A 15,884-nucleotide genomic window follows, 5' to 3' on the forward strand; every position below is an offset into this window, starting at 1 on the left:
TGTAGAGTGCGCATATGACAATTTTCACACTAAAATCAAGAGCAGTTTGTTAGCTTGAATACTTCCGATCTAATCCCGTCAACAACTTGCAGATCTCTTGGTTTAGTGCTCTGGGGTTGTAGAGGTTTCAGATTCTGTATCTCAGATTTGGCCTTTATACTAATAACTTCCACAAGATACATATTTAGGGTCGAACTACAAACATTGGAGCATATCCTAAAGATCTATTGATAAAGTTACTTACGATCCAAGCAGGTATGACATTTCATTGAATTTAAATACAATTCCTAAAATATACACTATCACAAGGATGGGAAATCTCTTTCGTTGTAAGATTTTCCACCTCTGAGGCCACCTCTGTTGTTACCTCTACTGTTACCTCTGCTGTTACCTCTGGATCCTCCTCTCTTTCCACCTCTGAAACCACCTCTAGGTGCTTGTGGTTGCTCATCAGCAAAAACGGCATCAATTTCCAAAAAGACCTTTTCTTTTGGAGCCTTTGCTTTGGACTTCTTTTGATGAGAAGCAGCATAGTAAGCTTCTTGAGTCTTTTCAATCTTCTCTTCTGAGTTCCATTTTTGTTCAGCACCTTCATTGGCCTTTCTCAATTTCTTAGCTCCGTCCAATTCCCTTTGCTTTTGCTCTTGCTCGGCGAGGTATTCTTGGAGAGACTTCTTTGGAGAAGTGTCCACTTCCTCTTCAGCCTCTTCTACCAAGTCAGCTTCAGCGTCTTCGGTTCCTTCAGCTTCACCTTCCAATTCTCTGGACTCTGAGTTACCCCAACCTTGTTTGATCTTTTTGTTGGAGTCAGTCTTACCTGTTCTTGAGTGACGGTCAAATGGTTTCTTTTGGTGTTTGGTAGCAGTTGATTGTGGTGGAGGAACATCCTTGTTGCTGTTTTTGGTTTTCAAAGCACCTTCGTTACCAGTTGGCTTGGATTTCTTTTTGGCTTTGGCTGGGTCTGCTGATGGTGGAGGAACGTCAGTCTTCTTTGAAGAAATGTTCTTCTTTACAACCTCCTTGATTGGAAGGTTGGCAGCGGCATTGTCTTCCTCGACATCGTTACCCAACAAGTCGTATAAATTCTAAAACTTTTGTTAGTAAATGTACAATGTTTTTGGGAAGAATTGTGAAACTGTGCAGCCCTTTACGCGCAAAATGAGAGATCACACGAGCAAATTGCTCTCTTTGTCCAATTCGGTCGAATCAAAAGCGTGATATTGATAAGCTGAGACAAACTGGAAAAATAGAACAGAATAAACATATTCTCCTAAGCCTGTAGCAATTTAAGGTCCACCACAATGCGCAAATGATAAGACAAGGCTGACTAAATCGTAGTCTCTAAGCTATTGCTCCCCTTTGCAACTCCAATTGACGCTCAATTCTCAACCATTTCAAGAACGACAATGAAACATACTTTGTTTTGAAAAGACATAACGTCAATTATTTGATATTCTTTACTATTTTCCAATCAAAGAAGTAAAAATAGAACTCTCTTCTGTAAGTGGAAATTTAAAAATTTTTTGTCAAAGATTTTTCTTTGTTGAAAAATTCGAAAAAGAAAAATTTTCTGTGACTTTGTTTTGCGTTATATGCAGAACATACTTTATTTTTGCTATAACCCGCGCTACCTGTAATAATGATTTACTCCTGACTACAGCTTTATCGTACTTCACTGAGGAGTATCTATTTCATCGATATATACATCTACTGAGCTTTACAACAAGAAATTTAAGCAACTCTCTCACTTTTATTACCATTAATATAAAAAGCCCTAATCCAGGACTAAATCTTTAGGAAATCAACACCGATCCTTGCTAAAAATGCTCTAATTGCAACTCTCAAGTCACTCGCCAAATTCTTCGACATTAAATCCAAAATCAACTTATACATAGCAGGACCATAATTTTTGAAATCCCCATCATCCAACTCGACATACCCTTCATAAATTTCGATGATAACTGGCTTCCAAGTACTAATATTTCTTTGTTGATTAGTCTCATCAAATTTCAAGTAATTCTCAACAATAGAAACACATAATGCATGCAATTTCGTTAAAATCGTCTTCTTGTCCCCTGGTGATACTTTTTCGTCATCACAGTACAAGCGAAACATTATATTGATGTAGACTGCGGACGATGATGACTCTTGCTTTAAGAGATTTGGCAATCGCTCTATAACTCCAGCATTCCACAACCGAACCCTCAAATCATAGTTGTCATTGAATGATTTTGCGAATTGGTAAGAACTATTCAAATAATCTGCCAACTTTGCTAACTGGTCAAACGGAATGCTATCGTAAAACGAATCATTTTCGAACAACTCCGACAACGTCTGAATCAAAAGCAATTGCAAAACACTCTTTACAACTATTGAAGACTTTTCTCTGGATTTTTTCAATCTAACCTCATTGTCATCGAGTAGCTCTTTCTTCAAAGTGGAGTCCTCATCTCCATTTCCAGTAATCGAGAGACTATCCTCATTTCCTTCATATAATGGATCCAATGTAAATAATTCTTTGGCAGTGGTGAGTTCAAATAAACTTGCAAACGCTTCCGATATTTCGTCCCATTGTGTGGTATTAAACTTGGATGCATTGTCAATCAACAACGTGGTGAGACATTCGCGTCCTATTCTTGCAATGGTATCATTCTCTTGGCAAATACATGATATGATCAACTTCAAATACTCATTCAACATATGACTCAACTCTGTAAAATAGTTTGTAAATAAGTTGATCATACTTTTCAAGGCTTGGATAAGTGTAGTGGATAACCACACCGATAAATTATCGTTCAACTCATCTAAACTCAATTCCCAATGATTACCTAAAACTTGGAACATGGGGAATAACAACTCACGACTAATCATATTCCAAAAATCTTGATCAAAGTACTTTCCGTATTTCATGATCAAGTCAAACAAATTGTTCAACGCTCTTGACCTTACTTCTAACTCTTCGCCAGTCATGATGATGTCATAAAAACCAAGCAAAACAGGGAACCAAAGCTTCTGTAATGACTCACCCCGGTCAGGATGATCGGCATAGTCATTGTCTTTGTCAAACAAGCTGTATTGTGCAATTTCATGAATCAACTTTGATAAAACATCTAGCGACAATAAACTAATTCTTTGATACTTTTCATTCTTGGTCAATGTAGTAAAACAAACAACCAAATCTGAAAATGAGTCCTGCCTTTTCACTTCTTCAACATACTCTTTGTTAATCCAAATGGCCATTTTATAGCTCTTCGTCACCAAGGCTTCCTTGTTTTCTTTTGCGGCAGCTGTAAGAACATTGAATATAGTTTTCCAACCCGACTTGATTTGGGAAGCCCTGGCTAGTATCATGTTGTTGATACATTCAAGCACCATGTCTTTTACTTCTAACGATCGATTATGTATGATCACATACTCAAACGGTTTAAGAAATTGCTTCTGGAATTTAAAGTTTGCCAACTCTTCAATTTCAAAAAACCTCATCGAAAGTTGCCTCAACGAGTCCAATGCAAAAAACAGAATCGACGGATTCGAATGACACCCTAATGCATTAAATGTTTCGCCCATAGTTGCCCAAAGTTGTGACCACTCCAAACGAATTCTATTCATGTTGTAATAACAAATATCAACAAACTTCTGTAAGGAAAACGTTCTTGGGTTGGCACTTTGTCCTGATGAATCTATCTCACCCTTGGCAACCTCGGATAATGCTTTGACAAAATCAACAATACTGCCTCCGTTCAAATTAGCACTATTGGTGAATACTTTATCGATTGCCACTTCTAAATCAGTCTTGACTAATAATCTCGCAACCTCGGGAGAAAGATGCTGATTATGAAACTTACTTGCAGCAGATTGTGCAGGAGTTTGTGATGTAAATGAGCCAAAGAAACTTGTGCTTGTCCTTGTGCTCTCTGTAGATCCTCGGGTTATGAGCTTAGAAGTTGTAACGTCAGGTATGGAATCCTGGTCCACTCCTTGTGCAATCAATTGTAATCGTTCAATTTGGGAAATAGATGTCAATATTTGGTTCCATGCAGCACCCAAGTGATCACCCTCTGAGACAGCCAAGTCCAACATAATATAAATGGCGTCAACATTCTTTTGTTTCATCTCCTCAAAGTTGCTCAAATTTTGGAATTGAACTAAGGCACCTATAAATGATGCTCTTGCATAGTCCAAGTCGAACATGCAGGCAATACGAATTGACAACTTGATTCCCTCCAAACAAGCCTTTGTGACTACATCATCGTCATATTCTTTGAAGGGAGGCGTTAATCCTGCTAGTATTGACATCCATAACGTATCAAAGATAGACTTCACGTGTAAAACACTGGTAGCTGCGTAAAACATGACATCTTGGTCGTCAACTTTGGCTTTCTTTCCTAGACTTTTCATCAATTTTTCGGTTTTCGTTGACATTTCTTTTGACGCGAACATATAAGCTTCACGAGCTAGATCACGGCCTCCAAAGAACCCAATAGACTGAGAAGATGGGGCGATTTGTATGTCACCTGCAATGAGGGCAGCGTGTTGTTCAGATTGCAACTTAATCTCATTATTCAAAATTTCGTCATATATCCTCTGTAACAAGTCTCTAGGTAAATCCTTTCCATCATCTATACCTGAATTGTTCATCACAAAATTATCAAGATTCATCCTATTTTTAATTTGGGGCGAGTGAAGATCAGTATTGAGCATAATCACGGAGTACCCTAGTACGTATGCTGTGTCAGCGTTTGCAAAAATTCGGGGGTTTCCCTTGACATAACGTTCGGCAAACTTTAACAAGAATCGATCAATCTTTTGCGCTTCTCCTGGTAACCTGAAGGATTGCAAGAATCGCCTCATTGCATCAACGAACTCGGCATTTTCAAAATCCATCTGATCCACAAATGCGTGCATGATGGAAATATTTTTATCATCACCTTCACCAAGATATTCACCGATGGTAGCCTTGTCGAGGCCATCAGTTTCCAAAAGAAACCTTGCGATGTCCTCGGGAGAATCCGACTTGATGAACCCCTTGTCTATAAAATACCTGATTCCTTTTTTGGCCTTTTGGTTGAACTGCTTGATTCCCTCAAGTAGAATCTTCTTTCTTTGTTTCTGGTTTTCAAATTGTTCAATTTTATCGGTCTCTGTTTTGTTCAAGTCATCGCCATTGACGAACGAGGTATTTCTTGTGACATTCAGCGAGGTATTATTCGAATCGGAACGATTACGATTCAATGACAAGTATGAGTCACTACCTTGTTCCATTATACTCAATTTATTGGAATTCAGCATACCCTTTTGTGCCCATGAATGTAACGAACGCAAGAAAGCAACTGAGCAGCTGATTGATGTCATCTTTAGAGCATACTCCAAAGGAAACAACGAATAAACAGTTGGCTCTGGTGGCTTGGATGACATTGTGCTGCTTGTCAAGTTTGCCACTTTGCCAACATCATAAACTGCTATACCGTTCCTCCTGTTTTCCCTGAAAGCGAGTTTTTGTTGAGGCGTGACCTCCACGCGTTGTAATGAAAGTTTGGTCAAGTAATCAATAATCTTTTCGCACATATTAGGCATATTGCTGTCGCAATCGTAGTTGAGATAGAATTCAATAATGCATCTAGAATCATTACAAATCCTTTCGATGATCGCCAATAAGTAACGCTTTTGGTGAGGACTCGAAGTCTTCATTTCAGCAACTGGGAAATAAATTTCATCCCAAAACACAGGAATCTCTCTCTTGAACTCGGATCGCAAATTGGAGATGATTATCCAGAAAATCTCCAATGATAACTCAAACACTGGAGCTAAATCGGATGCAGCATTTTTAGATAATGCTAAATTGATGTATTGTCTCACGGCATTTATCAATCGCACTTTTTCGTTAGCATTTGGTGATAAAATTACCACATCGTGGCTCAAAAAGATCTCGATATGCTCTTTGAGTATAGTGTGAATGATGTGTAGTGACAAAAGTTTTGATCTCACTGAGTGTGACTTCATGTCAATTGTAGTGGAGTCTAAAGTTTTGATAGAGAGCTTACACATAGCTCTAAATACCAAAAATGCATCTTTCACCTCCAAGTCCTGGTCATCTTCTGTGGCACTATTTGCTTCATTCACTCTATCGTTGTCGTTTAAGGAATCGTTAATTCTTTCCAACTGCGACAACGTTAATCTCTCCTCTTCTTTATCGTCTGGAAGGTTCACATTTTCAATGGATTCAAAATTCAACTTTGAAGCGTTTGTGCTTTGACTTCGAGACTTTCTCGACTCTTCAACTCGAGAAAAAATTGCCCCAATCACTTGTGTCAAGATTCCTTGGGCAATGGCCTGGTTTCTAGCTGTTAAGGAGAAGATAAACACATTGTAGATTTGTCTTACCGCTTGCAATAATGATGCTCCGTGACATGGCATCAAAAGTATCGAGTGCATTAACGCCCTAACTACCTGCAACTCCAACTCTGGATCTGTTCCTTCACCTTCAAAACAGGATGAAATAACATTCACCGAGTCATCAGTGAGCTTCTTTTTCTCCAATGTATCATCAAATTGAGTGTAATCAAATAGTTTTGCAAATAAATCGACTGCTTTCGACTTTAACTCAATACTATTGGTATCGCAGCAAGCTTTTAGCGCATTGAATATAACGTATGGCTCTTTCTCTTCGGTTCTGTTCAAATAATCAAGTGCACGCTGTATTGAAGCTCTAAGTTGCTCGTTTTTTTTCGCTTCTTTAGACTCCAATATAGAATCGAAGCTTTTCTTGAAAATCTGTGAGTTATCCACAGTTGCACTGGAAGCGAATGACAACACCGAGGTTTGTCGTCTGTGATTAGCATTTGCCGGGGACTGGGAAACAATTGGACTACTGGCGGCTGTCCCTACCGGTGTTGATTGTACGATAGTTACGTTGACATTGTTGGTTTCTAAATTGTTGTCATTTCGTGTCGACTCATTATCATTGGGAGTTTCATCAGAAGCAGCCACGCTGTTTGTTTTCTCACCTCTCAATGTATCATTTTGCTGATTTTTGCTAGTTCCATTCTCGGTGGATTCAGTTTCCCTGGTGCCGTCTCCAATTTCTCTGTTAGTATCCTCCTCCCTGGGATCGCTAGCGATCTGATTTGATTCTTTTCTATCTATTGGCTTCTCCTTAAACCCATTACCGGTTCCTTCTTGTTTCTCTGTCATTAATTGAGTTTTGATAGGTGGTATTATGTTTCTCTAATGGTTTTATCAGTTGTTGGATCTCACCAGTTTGTTTTGTCAATTTTGTTGGTCTCTAATGTTTTTTTTTCCTTCTCGTTGATTGTCCACCGCTTTGTGAAAGAACACGGATCAACTTACAAAAATTAGTTTATAAATCTCACAAATTAATTCAATATAAATAGTTCTATAAACCTTAAAATTCACTGAGAGCAACGGCAGTGGCTTGGAAGTCGTCGTGGGAAATGGAAACATGGACATTCTTGACTCCTGCAGCTTTTGCAGCTGTCTTCGCATCTCCATTAAAAATAACTTTTGGTGCTCCATTGCTATCCCTAACAACTTCAATTTCCTTCAAACTTGCGCCACCGCCTTGAGATTTCACACCCAAGGCTTTGAATGTGGCCTCCTTTGCCGACCAAGTTCCAGTAAATGAGGCTTGTGGGTTGGAGGTACTTTGACAATACTTGATCTCCTCGGGAGTGAAGTTCCTTTCCAAAAAGGTTTCATTTTCAATGTTCAACTCGGACAACAACTCGACGTCCACACCAACTCCCTTGGATGATTTGTTCAAAGATGATAAAGCCTTCGCGGTGGCATTTGAAATGTCACTCACATATGATTTATCTGATTGGAGAGACTTCTTCGAAAAAGCAAACTCATTTTTTGTCTTTGAAACTCTAGCCAATGGATCCAAGTACACATCCGTGGTCAACTCATCAGTGTAAGGAGCCTTGTCTTTGGCAACAAACATCGTATTCCTGGTAATAGCATTATGCATGTAACGATAGGTCTTTTTGTTTCTAGCTGTAACTCTCTTAGCGTAGTCTTCATAAGTTGACCTGTCCAATACCGCATACAAGTAATCTGGATGGACAACAACAGCTTGAGCACCTTTTTGACCGAAACCGAAGGATGTAACTGAGACTGCCCTAATACCATCTGTTTGAATAGATCTAGATGGATACAAAACATACTCGTATTGTTCCAAGACTTTGTCAACGTTATCAGCATTTCTATTACCTGGAACGATACCAGACTCTAAGATTTGGATAGCACCATTCAACATCCAAGCACCGGCAGCACCTTTTGGATGACCGGTTAAGTACTTTTGGAATACACCAAACACTGGGTTTCCTTCTGATCTACCCAAATGTTTCATCATATTGTCAATGGTTGCTGATTCATTCTTGTCATTTGCAACAGTGGAAGTACCATGGAAGGAAGCTACTCCGATATCATCAATCGTCAAATTAAATGTAGCCAAAGCCCCTCTCAATGGAGCAATTCTAGGGTCAGACTTGTAGAAAGAGTTACCCCATTGTTTCTTAGCATCAGCCACTTGCCTCTTGGACTCTCTGTAAATCTCCTCTGCCCTTTCTCTCAAAAATTCAGCTTCCGAAAATTCCTCACCAAATTCCTCCTTTGCCAATTCGGCTTCTTCTTGTAAGTAGTTGAGTTCAGAAGATTCCCAAGACTTGACTTGGTCCAATCTCTTGGACAATTGTCTCTTTCTATATTTGATGTTCAACAATGGACTTGGGTATTTCAAGTTTCCATGATGTTCTCTTGCAGTGGTTAAGATACCCTTTCCTGGGGCAGGAACTGATCTTCCAATCTTGTCGGTTGCCGTTGCTGACATGGCCAAAACAGCGTGAATAGGAACACCCATTTTAACTGCCAAATCTGCTGACATAATAACTTGAATACCTGAACCTTGAGCTTCCATGAAACCATTTCTTGTTGTTGTGGTTGGTCTAGACATTTCCTTTGGTGTTCTGCCGTGCTTGAATTCATTAATGGCATTGGAAGTGGCATTCATGTTGGCGAATTCGTAAGAGCCTTCTTCTTGAAAATCGTCATAACCACCAACCATGACAACCTTAGCCTTACCTGACAAAATTGTTTCAATACCAATGTCAACTGATTCAACGGCAGTAGCACAAGCACCAACCGGTGTCTTGATAGGACCTGAAGCAGACAATAACAACATATTAACCCATGCAGACATCGTATTGATAAAAGACTCCTGCAAAATATCGTTTTGGACTGGTTTGTCAGCATATCTGTCTTTAAACATACCTCTCAATGCACTGACACCACCCATACCTGAACCTGAACAATTACCAACTTCAGAAACGTGAACATACTTGTAGAATTCGTATGGATCAGTGATACCAGCTGATAACAATGCTTCGACTGTAGCAACCAAAACATACAAAGTGATTGGGTCAACTTGGTTGATTGTATCCTCTGGAATACCGTAGGTACGGGCATCCCAACCAGTAGGAATTTGACCTGCAACCAACCTGTCGAACCTCAAGGCCTTTGGAATAAACAACGTAGCACCTTTCAAGATTCTAACACTATACTCACCGCTTTCCTCAATTTCTGAAATTTCACATTTTTCACCATGTTCATGTTTGTATTGCTCAGCTGTCTCCTTAGAGCATTCAAATGCTTCCAAATCGTGTTGAATAACAACTTCTTGAATCATTTGCTTCTTCTTTGGATCATAGCCGTTAAATAACTCTGGTTCAATTAATCTTATACCAGAATGTTCCAAAATTTCTTCTTCGTACTTGGCCTTGATATCCTTATCGTCAATTGGTGTTTGGGTCTTTGCGTCAATCCAACCAGAGTAAGGCTTTCCTTTCAAATTGCCATTGTGGTACTTGATCATACCCATGATCCAAGCCATCTCAATGGCACCTTCAAGTGAGAATTCACCTTTAGATTCCATCTCCCATCTGGTTCTTGCGTTACCCCATGGTCCAACTTCAGCAAATCCTGTAACCACCACAACATTTTCCAAGTCCAACATACCCTCCAAGTCTGGTGCAATTTGCTTGATTTCGTCATAAGATTTCAAAGTTGGGAAATCAAACTTCATGTTTGCTCTTGGTTGAACAGTGACCTTGTTGTAGTTTGAATCAACATTTTCACCATTGATGACCTTTTGTTCGATAGCTGACTCAATCGAAACGGCTCTTCTAATGTCTGCAGTTTCAGTCAAATCATTTCTTAATTTAGAAGTGAATTCCTTAAGGTTGTCAATAAATTGCAAACCACCATTCAAATCGGCCATAACCGGCTCCTCTTGACACAAGTTAACAATCTCTGGTGTTAACAAACCCAAAATGTTGAATGCCATTTCTTTTTGTGAAAAAGTTCTAACTCCCAACTTTTCAATACCCTCAGCAATAATGTTGTTTGCACTCATTAAACCAGTACCTCTTGTCCAACCAATGATAGCACCACAAATGGTCAATTTTGTTCCCCAATCTTCAGAGTACCATCTGTTGAACAAAGTCTCCAAAGAAATCTTTGATTCAGAGTACAATCCATCAAATCCAAAAGTACCGTGATTTGGTGATAATGGCAAGATACATTGAGCTGGTCTGGTATCGGTTGTCTTTCTGGATTTGACTGCACCCAACAATCTCAAAAGATTTGTCAACATGATTCTGTGAGCAAACTCTGATTTCGAGTCGATGTTGTCGATACCATTACCGTTTTCTGGGATAGCGGCAAATGGAATAATGACGTCCAAATCCCAACCCAAACCACCTTTCTTGGAGTCGTTATAGATGTAATCAACCAAGGAGTCAACATCTTGCTTAGAACCTTGATTGAATGGAACTACAATCAAGGTAGATCCAGCAGCACCGTAACGAGCATACATGTTTTGGTAATACTCTGTAACCTTCTTTGAGTAACGAGATGTGGTTACAATTACTTTAGCACCACCACTGATCAATCCTTGTAAGATTTCGGCACCAATGGATCCAGCACCAGCTCCTGTGACCAATACATACTTGTTCTTGAAAGTCAAACCATTAATAGCGGCAGATTCCAAACCGTCCAAGTAGATGGAAGACAATTTACGATCATATTCCCAGTTTCCACTCTCTGATTTACTCTGAATATGCAAGAATGGGATTGTCTTGTTTGGAATGGTTGAGGATACAGGCTGTATTATGGACGTCTTATCAGGCAAAGATGCAATCTCATCGTCATCAGAGGCAGTTGATAACTCGTCCTCCTCCGTAGGAGTGTTGGAGCCAGTTGGAATTGCCAAAGCATCTTGGGTAGTTTGTTCTGTTTCAATCTCAGTAGAACCAGCAACAACCTTCAACAATTGGTCATACACTTTTTGTAATTCCAATTTGCTATCTCTAGAAGCTTGCTTCGAAATTGCCTTATAAACTCTAGCCAAATCTTCTTGGATAGTAGATTGTTTCATCTTCGTCATAGAACCCCCTTGTGCCATTTCAAAAACATATTGCTCGAATTTTCTAACAGAATCCTTGTTTGCTTCCTCATAAACAATGTCACCTTTAGCACTGACTGTAGTCTTTGGCCCAGTAATTCTACTAACATCTTTGAAAACTGGATTTTGGCCCAAAACTTGCTTACAGTTTTCAATCAATTGTTCACCCAATCTCTTTCCTAATTTGTAAGTTTCTCCTCTATAAGTAGGACAAAGATCAACGTGGTATTGCATAAATTTGATCAAAGTTGGGTTAGCTCTATTCATAATCTGTATACACTGGTTGATGGTTTCTCTGTCGACAGAGGTTAATTTTCCAAATATGATGTCAAACCACATCGACAACACATCTTGTCTAGCCCAGTTCCAGTATGAATCATAAGTTCTTGATTTCAATGGTGAAAATACAGGCTTGATACCCTTTGCGTAAAACTCGCCATGTTCAGCCTCCCACAAATCCAATTCTTGTTGCAATACTGAAGTAGCCTCCTTTTCCTTGATGAAAGCCTTTTCACCTTTGCTCAAATCAACTTGGAGGTACCTAGCCAAGGTTTCTAATTGTTGTCTAGCCAACTTCTTATTTTCAGCAGTTAATGCATCCAAAGCGGCGCTATCAACAACCGCTGCTCCTGCACCAGAACTTGCACCTCCTGCGGAAGGCGATGACAATGAAATTCCTGCATGGGATGCGTATTTTTGAGCCATTGAATCCAAGAAGGACTTGGCATCAGCTTCAGATCCCAATCTACTAGCTGGTTCGTTACATAAAGCGGTTAACAAGACTGAATCTTGCCTACCTGGTCCCAAACCAAATCTTGACTCTAAATATTTCCTTGCAGTGGTGATGGAAAATCCACCAGGCATCTTTGATGACATTAATCTACCAATCAATGAAGTAGATGTCTTTCCCAATGATCCGGAGAAGGTATCTTGGAACTGTTCTGCTAGTTCCTCCAATGGGGTTTCTTCTGGTTTCTCTGGAGTAGAGCCAAATTCTTTACCCAAATCTCCCAAAATTTCATTTTGAACAGTAGATTTACCATTCACCAAATCCTTGATTGCTTTTGACATAGGAACGGCATCCAAAGGTTTCTTCAATTTCTGTGCCACCAAAACGTGTATCAACAAGGAAGCTTTAACCGGTTCATCAGGGATTGATTCAACTGGACCAGCAGAAGGTGCTGGTGGAGGTGGTACACTAGATGTAGCGGCCAGTGCAACTGCAGGCGCTGGTTCTTTTGCGGATTCGGCTTTTGGCTCTTCAGTGGCTGGTGGCTCAATTGGATCAGGAGTATAGTAGATTTCCTTAGCATCTTTGGAGTAGCACAAAACTTGACGCTGCAACGATAATGCTGCATCATATGATTGATACTTAGCCTTGATAGTTCTTGAAGCCATTCCGGCCAAAGTAGGAGATGGCCCAATTTCAATAACTCTTTCAGTGTTGTGTTGTTTTAAGAAGACATCTTGAGTTTCGATCCATCTAACTGGTGAAGCAAATTGATATGCTAACAACTCAGTCAACAAAGTGTGCGATAATTCTTGTTCAATTTCTGGCTTCATGGTGAGATGTGTGGTTAACGATGGTTAGAGGAGGTTAGCTGGATATTAGGACAAGTTGGTCTCAATTTAAATGAAAGGTGCATTTACCCAAAATTATTTAGTTGGATAAATTGGTAGTACTGGTTACACAAAACTTAGATACTCCGAATGAGCACGAAAATTGTTGAAACTGGTCAGCTTTGGAAGGAGAAAACTTGGGTGAAGTAAAGCGGACGGTGCAAGTTCCTGGTATTCTCTCTATATCTATAATATGTTGGCTTCAAACCGATGAACTCTTGGAAGTTATTGACATTTTCATAGTGATTGGAATCTACTCCCAACAAATATTGCAACCAACAAACAACAAAAATTTTAAATTTTATATGCAGGTTGTATGTTGTGTATCATTAGAAGTTTTTGTTGAGCTGAGTGTCGCGCGTTAGTTCATCTCCTAAAGACACGACACGACATTGCAAACAGAAAAAATTTTCAACTTTTAAAAAAAGAGTACCCATTTCAGCCTACTTTTCTTTCTACAACATCACCAAAGCTTAATGCCTTCTCATTTACCCTGGATGTATTCGGTTACGTTCAGTTTAAAATGGTACGAGAGAACACTTTTGCAAGTTGGGAGAGCAATTGACAGGTCATCTCCACCCTGAAATGAATCTCTTACCAGAGAATTACTTTTTTTATTTCGGGACTATTACAAATGATCTACAACTCTGGATGTGTAAAACAAAGGTTGTGTACTCCATGTGTTCCAGGTACTCTGGATCCCATAGTAATTAGCGTGTTTTCCGTTGTTGATGCCTCAAAGTAATGTATTTACAATTTCATCAAAATAGCAGCTAAATCTATCTCTATATATGACCAGTTCGGCGCACTCAAACACGTACTTTTTATTGTTTCCATTAAACATCACCCATTCTAGATTGTTCAAACGGCGGTGGTACTCCAAAACAAAATCTTGAAACTTTAATAAATTCTGATCCACAGTACACTCCCAGTATTCATCTGCAATCAAACAATTGTTGCGCTCTGTTGTTTCCAATACATTCAAATTGAGAAATTGGATCGATTGTGAGATGAATGGTAGCACTTCGAGGATATCCTTTTCGAGAATAGGAAGTTGCAAATATTTCAAATTGACAAACCGGGATAACTGTTTCAAACTTGCCAAGTCGAATTGTGAGTGTAATTCCAAGCGCACAATTCCGGGTAATAACTTGTGGAGTAGCCCACTTATAGACGACTCTGTTTTCAAGGACAATGACTTGAGTTTAAGCTTGGACATAAGTCTGATGACTGAAGGGTCATCTTCGACCATTATTGATAAATCCTCCAATGATGTGAAATCTTGATCAACTAAATAGTCTCTTTTATACGTACAGTTATCCAATGACAAGCTTTTGATTTTACTAAAGTCGTACTCCAAATCCGTCAAATCAATGTTGCGTAACGTTATTGTTTCAAGATCTTGGACGCTGTCAATTTTAGTATATACCCCTTGAGTCATGTAAGGAAACTGTGCACAACAATCCGTTTCAATTTTTCCTCTCATGGCACGAATCAGGCTATTATATTTCAAAAAGCTTACTGGAAAGGCAACGTTGTGGTTCCATGAAAATATTTGCAACTGAATCATTAAAGGTAACATCGCTTTAAAGTAATCAAATGCTTCTAGATCTGAGATATCGGGTAAGTTGATAACCATGAGCCCCTTTACATAATGTGCAAACTTGATCACACTCTTCATGAATGCTTTGAGTGCAAACACCGACCTTATTCTAACTCCCCTCATGAACTTTCCGTCAACTTTGTAATCATTACGACCTTGTTTAAATGCATTTAGTGACTTGGTATCATAATCAAACAAATGTGGGGATGAGTCGAAGATTACAACTGAATACAACCTTGGATGCAAAAGGTTGTAGAAATATTGGTTGGTTGTCATCAACGAAAGTAAATCATTTTGCGGTAGTGATATACCAATCTTTTCAACTATTTCTGGTGGTAAAAGGTACAACATGGGCGCTTTGTATATGAATCTAGAGTATGAGATATCATGGTAAAATAGTTGGTATAAATAATGAAACCACGGTCTAACAAAGTTTTTCAGCATCAAGTGTCACAATATGCTCTAATTCACAATCCACAATCCGTCTCGGATTTGAAAATTATTTCATTTGTTACACAAAACTCTTTCATTCGCTATAGGAAAAAGTTATCTTTTCGGATCTATAAATCCAGTGAGAAATACACAATGAGTAGTGAGGTCCATAGAACGTAGAGCTGCTTTGGATGAGCGGGTCCTTCTTTTGAAGTATTTTTTTTGGTCTTTAATCTTTGGGAACACAGTTTAAGGGAAAACAGCTGAACAATCTTCTTGAGTACAGGTCTGGTGGACAAGTTCAAGAGACAAGTTTGGACAAAATGTATAAGGCAGTATCACACCATGTGAATTTCAAAGTGCATTGTTTCCTGATTATATTGACTATTGGAGTTATTCACTTGGTTTCCTCAACCTACACAATTCAATTTCAGGTTGGATCCACTTATAATCATGTCTGATTCAATTCTGTGGGGAGTGCTCTACAACAACGACAGCTTGTTGGAGCATTTATCGCGTATAATGGCTTCAAATTTGGATTGTCTTTGAAATACATTCCCCAAGAGAAAAAAAAAAAAAATAAAAGCCGCTTGAAGGATATAGAAATGTAATCGAATTTTGCTTGGCAGATATTTTCAAGCATAAGTTTTGTTCGAAAACAGCCTGGCTAGCTCAATCGGCTAGAGCATTCGACTCTTATTAACTAGTAATCGAAAGGTTGCGGGTTCGAGTCCCGCGTTGGGCTTTGTT

The 15,884-nt window shown here is 39.1% G+C and overlaps 4 protein-coding genes and 1 non-coding gene across 5 annotated transcripts; 1 reads left to right on the forward strand and 4 right to left on the reverse strand. All coding sequences in view use genetic code 12, as the record gives it.

Moving 5' to 3' along the window:
• Positions 1 to 302: 302 nt before the first annotated feature.
• CORT_0C01720 (hypothetical protein) lies at positions 303 to 1,435 on the reverse strand (the record flags this gene model as incomplete). The annotated part of the gene is made up of 2 exons (XM_003868405.1): positions 303 to 1,085; positions 1,418 to 1,435. 2 exons carry the CDS (start codon positions 1,433 to 1,435, stop codon positions 303 to 305), a joined length of 801 nt encoding a protein of 266 aa, XP_003868453.1.
• Positions 1,436 to 1,785: 350 nt separating this feature from the next.
• On the reverse strand, positions 1,786 to 7,191 carry CORT_0C01730 (Sec7 guanine nucleotide exchange factor (GEF); the record flags this gene model as incomplete). Its single annotated transcript, XM_003868406.1, has 1 exon — positions 1,786 to 7,191. One exon carries the CDS (start codon positions 7,189 to 7,191, stop codon positions 1,786 to 1,788), a length of 5,406 nt encoding a protein of 1,801 aa, XP_003868454.1.
• Positions 7,192 to 7,402: 211 nt separating this feature from the next.
• Positions 7,403 to 13,042, reverse strand: CORT_0C01740 (Fas2 alpha subunit of fatty-acid synthase; the record flags this gene model as incomplete). The annotated part of the gene is made up of 1 exon (XM_003868407.1): positions 7,403 to 13,042. The coding sequence occupies one exon, from the start codon at positions 13,040 to 13,042 to the stop codon at positions 7,403 to 7,405; it is 5,640 nt and encodes a 1,879-aa protein (XP_003868455.1).
• A 793-nt stretch (positions 13,043 to 13,835) lies between these two features.
• CORT_0C01750 (hypothetical protein) lies at positions 13,836 to 15,146 on the reverse strand (the record flags this gene model as incomplete). Its single annotated transcript, XM_003868408.1, has 1 exon — positions 13,836 to 15,146. One exon carries the CDS (start codon positions 15,144 to 15,146, stop codon positions 13,836 to 13,838), a length of 1,311 nt encoding a protein of 436 aa, XP_003868456.1.
• Positions 15,147 to 15,795: 649 nt separating this feature from the next.
• On the forward strand, positions 15,796 to 15,879 carry CORT_0_Lys(CTT)_40. The gene has a single exon. It is a non-coding gene (tRNA).
• Positions 15,880 to 15,884: the final 5 nt, after the last annotated feature.

The sequence above is a fragment of the Candida orthopsilosis genome (assembly GCF_000315875.1).
Source record: "Candida orthopsilosis Co 90-125, chromosome 3 draft sequence".
NCBI lineage: Eukaryota > Fungi > Ascomycota > Pichiomycetes > Serinales > Debaryomycetaceae > Lodderomyces > Lodderomyces orthopsilosis.